Source organism: Sylvia atricapilla, chromosome 6 (genome assembly GCF_009819655.1).
Source record: "Sylvia atricapilla isolate bSylAtr1 chromosome 6, bSylAtr1.pri, whole genome shotgun sequence".
Taxonomy (NCBI): Eukaryota; Metazoa; Chordata; class Aves; order Passeriformes; family Sylviidae; genus Sylvia; species Sylvia atricapilla.
The window spans coordinates 148,907-166,851 of record NC_089145.1 but is presented as its reverse complement, the minus strand read 5'-3'; the positions used below and the strand labels follow the sequence as shown (position 1 = coordinate 166,851).

The 17,945-nt window shown below is 42.1% G+C and overlaps 1 protein-coding gene across 1 annotated transcript; it reads right to left on the bottom strand.

Annotated features, from left to right (window-relative positions):
* Positions 1–3,548: 3,548 nt before the first annotated feature.
* Positions 3,549–16,943, bottom strand: CAT (catalase). The gene is made up of 13 exons (XM_066320307.1): positions 16,801–16,943; positions 13,182–13,353; positions 12,204–12,314; positions 10,712–10,842; positions 9,983–10,087; positions 9,519–9,644; positions 8,908–9,099; positions 8,019–8,171; positions 7,760–7,898; positions 6,627–6,757; positions 6,215–6,322; positions 5,603–5,689; positions 3,549–5,176 (listed from the first exon to the last, which is right to left on the bottom strand). The coding sequence occupies exons 1-13, from the start codon at positions 16,864–16,866 to the stop codon at positions 5,111–5,113; spliced, it is 1,587 nt and encodes a 528-aa protein (XP_066176404.1). The 5' UTR covers positions 16,867–16,943; the 3' UTR covers positions 3,549–5,110.
* Between the last annotated feature and the right edge of the window lie 1,002 nt (positions 16,944–17,945).

The window sequence follows — 17,945 nt, the reverse complement described above, 5'->3', positions numbered from 1 at the left end:
ACCCATGGGAGTAAAAGAAGCAATTCCCAAAAATTCTGTGGGAGAATTAAGAAATAAAGCAGAAGTCACAACAGTATCATTTACTCACAAACACATTTCCACTACTTTAAAAAGTCTTTTAAAATTACCTTCAGCAGCCTCTGAAAATGATTTATTGGGCAGATGAAAGGCCTAATGTTGAAGATCATAATTTGATTTTTGAACTTTTGACAGCATTAGGCTCCTAGTTCAGGACCCCTGCAAGTCAAAATGCAATTAAAAAGGAGAGCTGTGGATGTTTCCATTGTTTAAAGACTCAAGAGTGCTCCAGTGAGGATAGGTGTGCAAGAGGATTGAGCAAGACTGAGCTGAAGGGCTCTGGATAAATACGGAATAAAGCCTAAGCAATGTATGGAGAGATGCCAGAGCAAACAGGAGCAGTCGCCAAGTTTTCCCTGGGTATCTTTGACCAATCTTATCAGTATCAGTCTCAGATGAAGCACTGCCTGCACTCCCTCAGGAAAATACTGAATAAATGGGTAAGATCTTACAAAGAAGATAGCACCGAGAGGCCCAAAGAAAGAAACACATACAAATTAGTCATATAACCCAACAGAAAAGCATAAGCAAACAAACCCAAACAAAACCAAAACCACCAAAACACTCCTGCAAAAATTTATGGTACATGAAAACACAGTGAAAGGAAAATCAGCATCAGCAGTAGAGTATCTTCCTTAAACGTGAACGATGGTGAAAACAATACAAAATATTAACTGGCTTACTCTAAAATACAGTCCTGATTCCTGCAACTCTGAAGGGCGAAATTCCATTCTTTTCTTACAGTAGTATCTTGGAATCAGAGGTTCAGGGAAGACAGTTCCTACTTGAAATAACAATGAAAGTTTAAATTCAAGGTGAAGCACTTTTCCCATAAAATCTCTTAGGAAAAGTACGGAGTGACTTAAAGCATGTTGGACTCTGCACACACACAGAGTAAGTAAAGCAGGAAAAATGAGATTTCTTCCTCATTTTTCAGCTTCCCTCCACAAAGTCAAGAGTGTTGCTGAGACCTGGCAGACAACACAGGCGCTGTGATTATGTAGGGATTCTGAATTTTCGTTCTGTTTGTGGAGCGTTGCAACTGTAACTTAATCTGTAACCAGGACCTGCCATCACCCTCCTTCCTCAATAAATCTTACAACACCTGAACACAAGGTCAAAGATTCCCAAGTGTGGAAAAGAGAATCATACAATACTTTTGGTGAGAAAGTGTATCCACTTCTGTGTCAATCCTGAATCAACAACCACAGGGATGAGAAAAAAACTTGCACTGGAAAAAAACTTTTTTTTTTTTGCACTGGAAAAAAACAATCCCCAGCTGACAATAAAAAAATAACAAAGTTTTCAGTCCTGGTCAGAGTTTAAGAAAAGGGAACCTGAGAGAAAAAAAGCAAAGAATAAATACTGAAATTAACAGACACAGCAGATCTATATAAAGGATTTCTGTGGTTCATCACATGATATGAAACAGGAAATGGAGTTTTCCTTCTGACTGGCTCCTTTAGAGATTTACAGTATTTGAACCACTCTGAGTAGCAGGACGTAAAAATACATAGTTGTTTTTTTTTTTTATAAAAAAAAGCAAAACTATCAGTTTATCAAGCTTCAGTGTGTGGTCTGAGAACAAATTTCAGCTCTTGAAGGCCTGCAGTGCAAGGAGATTTCCAGCTCTTCTGGGCTCTGAGTTTGACTTTAGGTGGAATTCCAGCATGACAAATTCCAAGCTTTCATCAGACAATTAAACCACACAGGCTCTGCAATCCAGGCTGCAAGTGTCATTATTACCAGTCAGCTATCAAATACTTCACTTGTTATTTCTACACCACTGCCTCCATTTGCTTTCCCAGACTGTGGGAAAGCACCACGATGCACAGACATTGCACCACTTTATAACCTTTTGCAAACACAGGGCTGTTTTTGGGAATCTTCATCTTACTGATCCATCCCATGGAATCATCACGAATGTCACAAACTTGGCAAAACTGCCTTAAATTAATTTACAATAATCAAAATAGAGCCTTAGTTCTTTCCCCAGTTCTGTCCAAAACGGCCTTGGGCAACTGCTGATGTTTTAATTCTCAATGTCAGAGTTGAGGTTATGCTCAAGTCCACCTCTCTATGCCATGACCTGTATCATGACCACACAACTTTGACCCCAAACATCAGTTCAGACTGAGCTCTGCAATATTATTGGGGGAGCAGAGGTCAGGCATTACCATTGCACTGCAGATCTCCACGTTCTTTGCTATCAGCAGGAGATAAGAACACACAACACATCCCTGGATCGATTCGCTTCCACAGCAACGTGAGCTCAGAGTGTGGAGTCACACAGGGCTCATCCACTCCAACTCCCTGCAGTGAACAAGGACATCTTCCACCATCCCAGGCTGCTCAGAGCCCTGCCCAACCTGGCCTTGAATGATTCCAGGGATGTGGCACCCACCACCTCCCTGTGGAACCCTGAGCCAGGGTCTCATCACCCTGATAAAACATTCTGTGAGAAAATGGTGACACCTGCCTGTGAGAACTGATGTGGATCAGATCTCTAAACAGAACAAACAGCCTCTCTCTGCAAGATGAGCAACAGGTATGGAATATTTGGCAAAAAGGGATTGGTTTACTGGAAGCTGGAATTATGGATACCCACACACTGCTTAGCAGGCAATTCCCACCAATGAGCTGCACTAAGGAAAGGAAATCAAAGATGTTTTTCCAACATCTTTCAAGCACGGAAAGTCTGATCCAAACCTACCTCACCTTTTTTCTCCCCACATAACATTTAGCAATCCCATGAACTTCCTCATCTCCCAGCACAGCTCACTTCAACAAATGTGATTCCACAATCTGCACGTGTTTTTTGGATATTCAAGTTCAAATATTTTAGGAATGGGAAAATAACCTAGGAATGAAGGCCCATTAAAAGAGGAGCTACTCCTGGAGAAGCTGTAATTTCCCAAACATCAGTTTCAAATTAATTCCCAAATCTACTGCTAGCGATGTGCATCTAAAATAAAACAGTAATAAGAAAATGTTGAGCAATTCTGCTTTACAGGTCACTGAAATCTTATTGCAACACTGATTGTTTTTCCTTTGGCAAAGGAAAGTTCGATTTTAAATGATCAGAACACAAAAACAAAACTGTGGCTGGGTCACACCAACATTCTATTCTCACTATAAGGAGCTGCAGATGGATTTATTGTCTTACTTATTTGAAGAAACAGCCTTGTCGTTCTTCCAGAGCTGCCTAATGCTCTCCACAGCTTTGGGAAAAGCTCAGTTTTCTGTACAACACTTGTCACGGCCAGTTTAGCACAGAACAGGTCATTCAAGTCATTTAAACACAACTGTGGGGTTGAAACGTGAGTTTTTAAAACAAAGGCAGCTGCAAAAAGTACATTCAACCTACAGCTTCTGCACCATCTCCAGAAAGACAGATGAAGGGATGCATAAACTTCCTAGATTAACACAAAGTATTTGAAGACATTTGCAGAGAAAACACGTTGCCAAGAGATTTTTCATTCCATTTATTTCAGAAATAAAACAAGACAAAAATCACTTATAGCAGACACAACCAAAATCAGATGGTCAGGCTTTGTTTACTCTTTTCCAAAACTCATTAGGATTCTCTGTTCCAGCACAAAATATTCCCATCCAATCCTGTAATCCTACATGTCTGATCAGTTAAAAAGCCAATGGAATCCCAGAATATAGTAGGTTATCAGTTCATATTGTCTTATTGCACTTCTATCCCAGCTAATTTTTCACAATAGGTTGTAGATAAATGAACTGCAGAGCAAGTAACATTCTCCAAAATTTAACAGAACAGCATTTAATATCTACCATTCTTTACCTGCCACCATTCCTGGGAATTCACAATTAAATACAACTCAAGGCAGACTCAGAAATGCAGTGATTATCACCCCCAAACTGCTAGGATTTGAATTTTTGTACATTTGCCTGAGTTAAGAGCAGTGGCTGGGTCCTGAAACACTTTGCATGTAGCTTGAACATTATTGAACCCATAACAGGGATCCCAATTTTTTTTTTTGCACCATTTAAACGAACTGCAGATGCTGAGTAACATTACAACATGCCTCAAAGCAGTTTTTAGACAGATTTTCTAGCTACCTCCATTCATACAAAAATGCTGCTTTAATTAAAGGATCACCCTGAAAATTAGCTCTGGCTTGATCAAGAAATAGCAACAGCAGATTAATGCATTAAAGTAACAACTTCAGAAAGCACTGGGAATAGTTTTGGAAGTTCTTGAATATCAACATTTATGCATTTGAAGTTTATTTCTCAAACATTTGGCATGTTAATATTTTTCTATCTAAATTCTTACCTATTATAAAGAACAATTTACTCTCCTACCCCTGAAAGGTGTAATCAACTTAGTTGAACAGTGCATGGCATAAGAAAACATCTTTTGCTACCTCCCTTATGTCAGTTATATCCAAACACCACATTAGTAAGCAAAGATTATCTTAAAATGTATATTGGGAATACAACTGAACTATATTTAGATTAAACTTTGTAGTTAGCTTTATCTCTGTCATAAGGAATGAGACATACCAACATTTTACTTAAACTACGGGGTATCATTTTACTTCTGGAAGGCCAAAAATGAGATTACAAATACAGACAGATAATTTTTAGAAATACTGAACAGCGTCAACTTTTAAACAAGTTTCTCCATGAGGGGAATCACAGTGTCCTTACAGAAATTCTACTGTGTGATTTAGCCAGGAAAGTTGGCACAACAAAAAAAAAATGAAGCAGTATTTTGATTTAATTTCTGTTTGCTCCTAGAAACTAAGACAATTTCTCATCATGATTTGTTTAAAAATCCCCTAAGTTATCATCAAGAAGTAAAGCACTGGTGCTGAAAGGCACTAGGATTGGAGCTCCTGTTACCTGGTTTCCAGTACAGACAGCATTTGAGAGCTCAGTAAATCACACCTGTAAGACACTCCTATGCTTGGGCCCAAGTCTGCTACATTCATTGAAGTTTTGGACAGGTCTTTGTGCAGCTGGAAGGACGCAAAATTCAGAGCAGATCTCTTCAGACTTACAGGTTGGATCTTTCCTTGACAGACACACGAGTTGTGGACTGTGTGTATGTTCTAATTACATCCTGAAAATAAAGCAACAGAAAAACTCAGAGCAAGTTCCATTTAAAATAAAGAACTGCAGGAAAAAAACTGAATCAGCTGAATTGTTCTTTGGAGCAAGCATTGAGACCAGGAAAGGCTCGTGGCAATATTTAATTCCATCACTAAGAGTGGTTCAGCCAATCTGAACACATTTCATATGATGGACAGTCACCTTCCAGAAACCCGACAAACCCCAGCTGAAACAAAGTCTTTGTACATCACCAGTTAATCAACATGTAATTGTTAGTAGAGTGATGTCTTCCTTATTTTGCAATTCTACAAGCACTGACTTCTGGCCTTTACATCAAACAGGAATCAAGACTAATTTTTCACTTCGCTGGACTTACAAGAGAAGCCAAAATGATTCACAGCCAGTCAAAATGCAGCTACAAAAATCATTACCATACCTTTTTCCTGCCCTCAGCATTGTATTTGTCCAGCAAAGCCTGGATACAGGCCCCATATTTAGGATGAACATCAGTGAAGTTTTTCACCTGCATAGGAAGACAAAACAGAAAAGACAACAATTTCATTGTCTCTATTTCAAAAGGATTCTTTACCACATTTTCTGGGCTAGAAGCCATAGGTATCATAAGGAAGAGAAGTTTAACTCTGATCAGTTATAAACAAGGTATGAACATCTCCAAACACGATTTCTGTTATCCCACACAGAGTTCATTCCCAATTTAAACAAAGTTGCCCCAGGAAGGGTCCAATCCCTCCCTGCCCTCACTGCCTTCCTGTTTAGAGCAAAAACTTACTCTAGCAGTTATCTGACTTCTGAAACACCAAGCTAAACACATATTGAACATCTATTCCATTCTTCCCCCCAGGAAAAAGTTACTTTAACATGTTATATATTGATGTTATATTGAGTAAATAGGCACAATATTTAATTCCCAAGTAAGAAAAAAATCCAGCCTTTTCAGAGAATTCCTGATCTTCCTTTCCAGAAGCCATTATGACAGCTTTACTACACTGGTAGGAAACCTGGAAAAAACTCCAAAGAGGGCACTTACAGCTCGTTTCTGAATGAAGAGTTGGGCATCCTTCAGATGATCTGCAATGTTCTTACACAGCCTCTGGCGCTCCTCCTCGTTCAGCACTTTGAGGTAGAATTCCCGCACCTGGCCATTGGGAAAAAGGTTTATTTTGATATTCTCAAAAGGCAGAAAGAATAGCTTCCACTTCCTAGCCAAGCAACAATTAAAATACTTAAAATGTTTACAAGGCAGCCAATCTGTGAGGGCTCCTCTTTGGCAAATATGCCAACAGCTCCTTCTGCAGACGCTAATGGCAAGAAGACAAGCCAGAGCCTCTACATAACAACCCCCGAAATATGAATTTCAGATTCCGTGAGAACTCCCCCTAACACACTCCCTACGCACTCCCCACATGTGCCAAGCAGCACAAGCCTTTCCACACCCTCACCTGGGTCACATTGTCCTCATTGGCACTGTTGAAGCGCTGCACGTCTGCTGAGGCAAACATGGGGCTCTCCTTGAGCTGGGGCTGATCCTCGGGACCAGTGAAACTGTTTGGGTAATAATTTGGGGCACCACCTGGCAGAAAAAAAAATATCCCCAAACCAAATCAATCTGATGGCAGCACTTTCAAGTAAGTCAGAAGATGTGATTTGCTTGGAGGAATCTAAACCAATTTACTCAGTTACGATTGGTTTTATTAAAAATGGCTGACAGCATTTTTCTGTCAACACCTTCAAGCCAGTACTTAACAGCACCTGCTCCAACAAGAATTTCCACAGCTTTTTTCAAGGAATATTGATTTGATTCAAAAATACTCTCTCTCAACAGGCCACTCTCACAACAGTATTCCTCAATTATAACAGACAGTCATGGCTGAAGTCTAAGGCAGCATAAAAATACAGTCATTTACATATCTGAAGTACTACAATGCCTCCCTGTGTAAGGGGTGTATTTTAAACACCTAATGAACTTAGAGAACGGCATAAAAATAAACTCATCTACTCTGGGAAGAGAGCAGCTGTCCTCAAGTTCCCTTTTTTCAAATATTTCCCTCTCCTCCCCCAGCAAGTGTCTCAATTCATAGCCCAGAGGAACACATATTTTGGCATGAGCCACAGCTTAAGTACATCCTTGTTTACTCTCAGGTGGAAAACAGCCACTATTGGGCAAACCCTGACAGAACAGAAGCTCTACTCTTGGCATTTTCACTTTTGTCTTTCACAATGTCTCAGAAATCTGGAAGCGAAGCAGTTTAGTGAACTGGACTGAGCATATCCAAGCCAGTCTTTAAAACTAGACTGCTGGTATTCTCCCACAAACCCCTTTTCTGCTAAAGGCCTTTTTGTTAAGTTTTAAACACATCCTAAGCTTCACTTGGTTTTTAATATTTTTAAACAAACTTCTCATCCCATATCCAAAGATCCCAAGTCTCCTTTACTGGATTAAAGAGAAGATATACACACATTCCACACAAGTACGGAAAGGTAATAAACATGGATTTATGCCCCCTGTGAACTGAAGAGAATGCTGCAGCCCATGCTGAAGTATCATCATACTGAAAGCTGTTCTCCTGGCTACCTTGGTTGTCAGAAACAGTCATTGGCCCATCCCTCTGGTAGTTGGCCACCCTGGCTCTGAAGGGACAGTTGACAGGGATCTGGAGATAGTTGGGGCCCAGGCGGTGTCTGTGGGTGTCAGGATACGAGAAGAGGCGTCCCTGAAACGTTGACCACAAACCACCATTAACCACCACTGGTAAAAGGCTGGGGCTTGTCAACTCAAAGCTTTCATAAGCAGCAAAGTAACCAATGCTCCTCGGGTCAAACCTCCTGTTTACCTGCAGCATTTTGTCAGGGCTGGGCTCAATTCCAGGGGGCATGTTGCTAGGGTCATAAGCCATCTGCTCCACCTCTGCAAAGTAGTTGACAGGATTCCTGTTCAAGACCAGCTTTCCCACAGGGATGAGAGGGTAGTCACCATGAGGCCAAATCTGTAAGACAACACACATCCAGTAAAATCAACATTACTACAGTATTATGCAGCTTAATTGCCAGGCAGAATTCACCTGATTTAAGTCTAGATTAAGAAAATACATTACTGAGTTTCTTTTCTCCCAATAAACGCTGAGAAACGTCTTATTTTAAGAAGCCTTTTGCAATTAACACAGACTATTAATGCAACCTTATTTCATCATCCCAGCATAATCTCAGCACTTGAGTACTTGAACAAAATACCTCCAGGCTTTTGAAAAGCTGCCTAGGGAAGCAGGGCGTGGATGGAACTAGTGGCACAAATGTTTTCAGCTCCTTCAAAACACTTAACTGGCTTAACTGGCCTTTTCTTTGCCATCTGAGCTGCATTTTTAAGTTCAAAGGTCTTTAGCCACTTGGGGAGAGCAGTGTTAGAGGTAAAGAATAGTTTATACAATGCAAGTTTACGTGGGCATCTTTCAATGAGCCATTCCTAGGAGCAGCTATTGGAACTGGGACAAAATGAGACCAGCAAGGCTCAGGGTGTGACTCTGATCTGAGATCACACTTCTGAAGTGCCACGGGCTCTACAGGCCTGGAATCAAGCCCTATCCACACTTTCCTAAGGAAGGGTAACATCAGATATAACACAACTACAGTTTCATCTCCAGAATTTCTGGCTCATCGTGGCTCTACAGCAAAGAATTCATTTAAAAACTACCTGAAACTGAATATTCCCAGCAGTATCAGACATACCTTAGTCAAATCGAAAGGATTAAATGGGAACCTCTCTGCTTGTTCAAAGGTCATAACCTGGATGTAGAAGGACCAGGAAGGATAGTTCCCCCTGGCAATGGCATTGTAAAGGTCCCGTATGGCATAATCAGGATCAGTAGAGGCCAATCTTCCTGCTTCTTCCACAGTAAGGTTTTTGATGCCCTGGTCAGTCTAAAAGCAACAAAAGCACCAGTTACAGCATGCCAAAAGTACTGCAGAGATCATTCACCAGAATGGATTCTAACAAGATTTATAATCCAAGGAGATTGTACAAGTCCTACCTTCCAATAACTTGACTTTAGATTTATAGTACATTCAACAACTGCCTTCCAGATAAAAATCAGTTCACTGATAGTGCTCCATTAACAAGAGACAGATGCCCAAAGAAGAGTTTCTTATAGCCTAGTAAATGATTACTGTGTTAGCAAGAAGAAAGATGCCTCTCCTATTGGTTAAAGGTATGAAACTGATATTAAACAAGGACTCCACACACCTTTGAGCCTGAATGAAACTTGGAAAGTCACACATTTTTATGGTTTTTATCCAATATGATGTATAATTCCAACTAAAAAAAAAAAAAAAATCAATACCTTGACATGGAATTTGCAGTAAACTGCTCTTCCATCAGCATTAACCAGTTTGAAGGTGTGTGATCCATATCCATTCATGTGGCGATAGCCATCGGGAATGCCACGGTCACTGAACAGGAAAGACACCTGAAGAGAAGGAGCAAACACTATTAATGGGCTCAGCACATCAAGGAGAAAGTCTTCACTCCAGACTAGGTTTGCTTATAGTGTTAATCTGCATCACTGGCAGCTATGTTAATGTTGTTAGGAGCTCCTGGAGGAATTTCTGCTTCAGGTGTTAATGAAATAAAACTGCCTCCCCCTCTAAGCACAGGTAAGCATGAACAATTTAAAATCATATTTAAATAAAATATAAATAAGACTATGTAGACTTCTAAATAAAAATGGAAAATAGAGAGTTAAAAACCTGCTGTCATAACATGATTTTCTTAATCATACAAAATAAAGTCACGGGAGAAACTTACTTGATGCAAAGACTCAGGCCGAAGACTCCAGAAGTCCCACACCATGTCTGGATCCTTCAAATGAGTCTGAGGATTTCTCTTTTGGCTATGGATGAAGGATGGAAACTAATTTGTCCAGAAGTGGAGGAGGAAAAAGAGAAAAAAAAGAAATTAAAGACAAAGGTGTAAGATCACGGGGGAAAAAAATCACCTACTGCCACACCCTTCCTGCAAACAAATTAATTCACAGACCAGTAAAATTAGGGTAACATCAAACATGCACAATTAGAATAAACTGAGATAAAGAATGCTTTCATTTTGTGGTTGATAAGGTGAGAGATAAAACTGTTCAGATTGGTGTATCTGTGTTTATGTGACTCATGAATGAATACAGAGATAGTGCAAAGCATCTGTGCAGAACTCCTGCACCCAAGGAAAGGTCCTCTACTAACTGCTGTGAAGCTTATGCCAGAAGATCAAAAACCTGAATTTAATAAAAAGAATTGGCAAGAAGCTTTTGAGGTGAAAAGTTCAAGTGAAAAGTATGAAACCACGTAAGTTCTGAAGTTTTAGTTCTTTATTTACTTTTAATAACATCTTTCCAAGTAAAAAATATTCAGACAATCTGACAAACAACCACGTTTAAGTGTGTCAAATCAGGAGCTTTTGTTTCTGAGGGAAGCCAGAACAAGATATGAATGAATTTTGGGGCTCTCTCACAAAGTACCCTCACCTTTTGTGCTTACTCACCAATAGTGGATCCCGAATAAAGAAGATGGGAGTGTTGTTTCCCACAAGATCCCAATTCCCATCCTCCGTGTAGAATTTCATGGCAAAGCCTCGAGGGTCACGAACTGTGTCAGCTGAGCCAGACTCTCCAGCTTGAAGAAATACATGAATACACATGTTAGAACAGAAAAACGAATATAAATATGCATATAAATGTGACCTGAAAATAGGCCATAAAATCCTAAAAGGGCAGGGTTCATTGCAGTCTTTACTAGATCAAGGAATTTTAGGAATATTTTCAACAATACTTCAGGCACTCTGAGTTTTCAAAGGGCAAACTCAGCCAAACATTCAGGCCACAGTAAGAAGAAGGAAAAAACAAGTATATCCACTTGAACCAACTAAGAGTGGAATTTGCATTATCACTAAGAGAGACCTCATCAGATTTTAAGGCTGAATCACCTAAACCCACATTTATTTCTGTGCACCAAATCCCAGTGGGAAAGTTCTCATCTGGAAGGTAGCAATCTAACCAGCGTGCCTAATAAAAAGCTATGGAAGAGCTGTAATCCTTTTAATTCTTCCTGCTTCAGCCAGGATGGGATTTTCAATGGGAATTTAGACCAGAGCACAAGTGCTTAGCACAACACCTGAGCAGAAGTGTTCCAGAAGTGCTCAGAACAGCTAATGCAGAATTGTGATGAAATCAGTAGGACGCTCATTCTCTCATTAAAAACCTTGTGTATTCCAGCACAGCAGGGAGGAAACGTGTCCAAACAGGGCAGGCAAAGGGAAGGGAAGGATGCAACAACCTGCTCCAGCAGCAGTTCATATTTCAAACTCAACTCCATGTCCTTACCCTGTGTAACACTCAGGAGACCCTAAATCCTATGGGATTTAACACTGGAAACAGACAATAGGCCAAAGCCAGCAGCTCCCTGAGCCTTGCTGAACTACTGTATTCTCTCCAGTACTCCCAGAACTGAATCCTCATTAGGCTTTCTTTTCTTTTAAATACATCCACATGATGAATTATAACTTCTTTATCAGACAAGCTACTGACCACAACTAGCTTCAACTGACAGCATTTAAGATTTTGCTAGTTTGTGCGTTCCAATCTTTAAGAAATCAGGGTTTATTTATGGAAGATTTTTTTATTTTTCTTAGCCCAGTATTTAATTGACATCGTTCATCCCCAAAATATTCCTGGATAAAAGAGATCATAGGTATTTAACTTGCAAGAGTTGATTGTGATCCAAGCAGAAACGAAGCAAGCTTTCTGTCAGATAAAAACAGCTCGGGCTGCCCTCCCTCCCACATTTCAGACAGAAAAGTGTCTCCAGAGAGCTCTGGCAGAAAGGGGCAAAAGCTCTTAAGGTCTTCCATGTAAGTGAATGTCAGAGGAGATGAACTGGAAGAAGAAAGCACTGCAAACACCATTTAGTGCCCCACAATGCAAACACTGCTGTCAGGGCACACAGGTAAAAGACACAAAGTGAATTTAGAGCCTTACCAACAGTGGAGAAGCGGATAGCAATCGGAGTCCTTTTCCCAATGTGCTCAAACACTTTTGCCTTACAATACTGAGTGATATCATGAGTGACTTCAAAATAGCCAAAGGCTCCTGAAGAACGGGAAGATCAAAATATCAGATCTAGGTACCTTCCTTCCACTCACTGCTTGTCTGTTGTTAACATACAACTTTAAGTCAAAGGGAAACACGGAAGTACACCAGTTTAAACAATGCTCTAAGTGCTCAATTTACTTTCACAAAATGAAACTGATTTAACACAAAATATTTGCTCATTTTCTCCTCCCTATCTGACTGCTAACAGCTCCTAGCAGCAGCACAGAAGATGCTCTTCTGCCAAGATCTGTGTATTTATCTGGGAGCAAGGCGGGTGTTTATTTAAACCTGCTCTGAGTTGCAGAACTTTTGGTGCACCTGCAAGCTGGGTGAAGCAACAGAACCCTTCCACCCCCACAGAGGAACTTTTCCCATGTATAGTCACATTTTAAATACAGCCCCACGTTTGCTCCTTCTAGGGCAATGCATGACAAAAATCAAGGTACTTCTTCTACTTACTAAGATCAATAATAACTTTTTAAAGGTTTTTTAATTTAAATATTAGATGAGTAGCTTGTTATGGCAGACATACATTAGAAGACAAAGCCAAATTATTAAGTAACATGCAAACAACATTAAATAGAGATGGGGAGGAACAGACAGAGAAGCAGAGACAACAGGAGATAGAGTAAATACTGAAAGACTATAACCACATTTTCTCTCATTTTTGTAAATAATTTTTCCATGCTTCAAATTTCGGCACTGAGTTCTTTTAAACCAGGCCTTACCACTGTTGTTTATACAGACTTATTACAACTAGTAACACTAAATCATACATAACAATGTAATTTGTGTGTCACAATCTACACCTTAACTCAAAAGCCCTTTAATCCTACACAGAGAAAATACATGATTATAACATACCTGCCCCTTTTGCATGCACAACTCTCTCAGGAATCCTCTCTCTGTCAAAGTGAGCCATCTCATCAGTGAAAACAACATCTTGGACAAGAAGAGGTCCACGTGGCCCCACTGTCAGGACATTCAGCTTATCCCCAATGGGGTTCCCAGCACCCGTGGTCAGCACATCTGGTTTCTGCAAGCAAGAGAAAGTCACTGTCAACACCAGAAGTTAAAAACCCTCTGGATCTGAGCCACACAATGTGCCTGACTGTTCAACCATGACACATCACAGAACGTATCAACAAGAAGCGGCAAAATGACTTCAGATTCTGGAGGGAGTTACAGAACATACAGAGGTTTACTAAAATCACAGAGCTGAGTTTTAGGACAATTTAAGAAGGCGTGTTGAAGTCATGTAAAATCCAGGAATGTTTTCCACGGTTCACAAATGTTTCTTCTCAAGACTACTGATCTTGCCTCACGAAAAACATGGGATGGGGAAAAAAACTAAAACAGGAGCAGCAGATGGAAAATAAGGGAGAAAAGAGAAGAAGAGGAAGGTAACGTCAGTACAGGGGTAGAGACATAAGGAAAGAGCTACAGCCAGACTAAAAGGGGGCTTCCATGATTAGTGCTGGTCTGGAAGAGCTACGGAAAATAGTAGAAGTAAAACACCTGAGGAACCATCATTTTAGACTCCTGGACCATGGAAGGACCAAGATTAACACAAACCCTAAGAAGGTCTACTGCCAGGAAATGTCCTACAACTTCAAGAAACACCTGCACTAGAACTGTGTACTCCTAATTTCTCATAGAAAGATTCCAGTAGAAAAGACTTTATCTGATCACATGTGGGGTTATACACTCCTCTAAGGCAATCTCCCTATTTTACTGGGTCCTGTAAAAAATGTAGTGAGAAAGATACATCAGCTCCTGAGACCTGATGGTCACAGTTCTCTTGGAGTATATTTATTGTCAGGAGCCTTGTAAAGGGCTTAAAAGAACAGGAAAACAAATACAGACAAAGGAAAAAATAAAGACAAACTTTGCATAGCAGAATCACAGATTACGACCAGCTAACAATAAATCCATCACACGTTGCACTAAAGTGCCATAATTCCATATGGGCTCTCCATCCACACACCTGAACCATGCCAGCACAAACTCCCTCAGCCCCTCCTGACCAGTTCTCCTGCTTTTAAAGTTCTATAAATGAAAAGAGATGGTGGAGTGAAGGAAGAAGCAATTCTTGATGAGAAAAGCATTCCCTATTCTAACAGCGACTTCACGGGGGTTCCAATTCTTACCCTAAGTTCTGCTTTAAGGGGGTTAATTACTGCAAACAGACAAAATTCCCATCTGACTTTTTTCCCCCAAAAGGCAACCCACAAAGGCAAGGAGAGAACAATTATTCACATCCACACCCAGAGCTCTGGATGAGGCAGAGAACACAGGGAGTTCCAGGCACCTTTGTTTCACTCAAATCCATGAATAACAATAACCACATAAAAGACATTTGACAGGATAAGAGTATTTCCACTGTGTTCCTACTAATGTGCAACACATGCCACTCCAGCTGGCTTCAAATCCCAAAGTATCCACATTCTTTATCCTTTCTTCACCACTTCATTAGCATAAAGCTTTTAGCATAAATCCAATTCCTTTGGGATGCCTGGCACCCTCACCTACGCTGAAATCTGCACAAACATTTTAAAAGACAACATGTAACTGGTTACAAACATAAACGTGATGATGTTCAGGAACTTACAGGAAAGTTAAATAAAGCTAAATTCGTATTTCTAGTCGAAGAAACATCTGCTTAAATCAAAAGGTTTATCTATAGTTTGTCATGGGAAACATGCAAGAGTAAAGCTTTTTCTCAGTATATTTTCCACTGCTTATTACAGGTAAGATTATTCTCTAATGCCAATATCTAAAGCCACCAGAACAGTTCCTAAAACCACAACTTGTTGACATTAAGGCTATAAAAAAATTAACAGCTTTGTGGCTGTACAGTCTTCTTTGTGTAGGCAGACTTTCTAGTGTCCACATTAGAAGTAAAGAATATTCATTTCTTTAGTGGAAGGATAGTCTCCCTTTAGTTTCAGGATAATGTTATGTGGGGCACACAACGTGAGTTCCAGAGAGGAAAAAACCCACACTATAGTTTAAAGAGTAACTTTCATATTACTTTTGGACCTGAGTTTGTTTGATGCCTGTGTTTTCACCTGGCTGGGAGCTGCACACAGCCCAAACCTTGATAGGTAAGAACTTTTAAATCTGTATTTCCTTACAGCAGTAACCTGGCCTGACAAAAAGGGAAACAAAGCCAGGAGAATTTTAGTCACTGCTGGGGTAAACAGCGCACATCAAAGTACGCACTTCCAGGCATCACTGATACTTTGTACCTTATACAACTCACTTTAAAATTCTAATAAGTCCTCCCTACTTTCTATCTTAAAGTCTCATGACTCCTTATGCAAGACAGACTTCGGGTTGCCTCCCAATCTCCAAATTAACCTTGGCCTCTTTTCAAATGCTGCTTTGCCACAGAAAAGCCGACATCCCTACAAAATTAATTACTCATGGATAAAAAAGGAACTATTATGACACACGCTAGGATATGATGGAGTCACAAGTCATCAGGTAGTTTTCACACTGTAACTTGAGAAGCAGAGAAAAAATAAAATTAAGCCAACATCTCCAGTGGGAACTGAGACACCTACTTGCATCTTGCAAGACTGCCACTTAAAACCAGCACCAAGCGTATTTAATGGCAAACACACGTCTCTGTCAGGAACCACATGTGGAAACTGTCACAGCGATTTGATGAAGAAGGGAACTGAACTCTCACAACATTTACACATTAACCTAAATATCTGGGATCTATTCTACACCTTCAGGCGACTGAATGCCACGCTGTTGGGTTACGTGCCCTTTACTCTACGACTTCAGCCAACCACTTGTCCCAGTCCACTTCCCAGAATCACAGACTGGCTTCGGTTGGAAGAGATCTCCAAGGTCACCAAATTCCCCCCCTGTGGCCCGGGCAGGGACCTTCCGCTATCCCGGGCTGCTCCAGGCACGGTCCCGCCTGCCTTCGGGCGCTTCCCGGGATGCAGCGGCAGCCACGGCTTCTCCGGGAAACCTGTACCGCGCTCTCGCCACTCTCAGGGAACAACTTCTTCCTAAAGAATTCACTTCGCTCTGGTCAGCAGGTCCCCGAAGAATACGCTGAGTTGGAAGGGAGCCACAAGCACCATCGAGTCCAACTCCTGGCCCTGCACACGCTGCCGAACGCGCTTTATCCTTTCTGTTATTCCCTAGTCACATCTGCACTGGGCCGGGGCGGCACGCCGAAGGGCAAATTCCGGATTTAAGGCGGACAGTGTCCCCACCATCCCGGCTCCCGGCTCGGGCACAGCGCTGCGGGGCCGCACGGCGCTGCCCGCCCTTATCGCTCGGGCCAGCCGGCAGCCTCCAGCGCTCCCTCCCTCCCTCCGTGTCCCGGGAACAGCTGCCGGGAACTGCTCCAAGCCGCGGGGGCGAGGCCGGGACGGGCCCGGGGCGCCTCTGGCCGCCCGGAGCACGGCGGGGCCCCGCAGGGCGTGCGAGCCTCGGGGGACCGGGGAGCGGCTACCTGCGAGCCCCGGTTGCTCTTCCACTGCTTCAGCTGGTCCGCGGCGTCGTCCCGCCCGTCGGCCATTTTGCAGTCTCCGGCGACCCCCGAGGCGGCACGGGCGGCAGGGAGGGGAGCGGCGGCGCTGCGCTCGCTCCCGGCGAGGCGGCGGCGGGGAGGGGGAGGTGAGGCCGCGGCCCGGTCACGCTGTCACCCCGCGGGGACCGTCCGCCACACCGCGTCCCGCCCGCAGCGCCCGCGGCTAGCGGGAGGCGCCGCCACTACAGCCCGCTCCGGCCTGCGCCCGCCCCCGCTACCCCCTCGGCCAATAGGCTCACGGCCAGCCGCCGCCGCGGGCTCTGATTGGGCTAAAGGCACGTCAATCCGGCGCGCGGCGGGCCCGCCCACTCCCCGCGCTGTGGGGACGGGACGGACTCGCCGTCGCGTTCCTCGGACATTCCCGGGAAATTCACCGCTGAGGAGCTGTGACAGGGAATTTTCCGCTGTAATCCCGTTGTTGAGATACCGGAGCTTTCTAAAGGTGTTGATGGTGGAGGCGTTGTTTAGTGACAGAAGTTACAGGTTCGGCACTGAAAACTGCACATGCTTACGGAGTTCCTGAGGCAGGGTCTCTTCAGTGGAGGAAAAAATCGTTTGTAAATTGCAAAATCAAAGCGAGCAGTATATAACTATATAAATTACATTAGTGTGTAAGTATGTACGGGCTCATTCTTATATTGGTGCCTGAAATGGAGTACAGGTGATTCACTAAATTTGGTCTTATGCACTCAATAGTAAGGTGCATTTCTTTGGTGACTGGAATTTTCAGCCTTAAAAAATCACCCACTTCTGAGTTCCGTGGTTATATTTACAAATTATGAGTAAATATGACAGCAGTAGTTTTGATAATGCTGAAGGTCAGTGCCTTGGTGCCTAATGCGTGTACTGAGGGTGATAGAAGTGACAAAAAGCTGGTTATTTTTCCTATTTCTGAGGTAAAACCTTGGAACAATAATCCATCTTAAACTCCCTATCTGCAAGATTATCTTTACATTCTTCCTCTTAATAGATACAAAGAATAGTCTAACTCGTTATTTCAAGCAGACAACTGCCTTATCTAGTATGTGTTATTATGGATTAGAATTATGGATTAGAGGGTTAAAGCT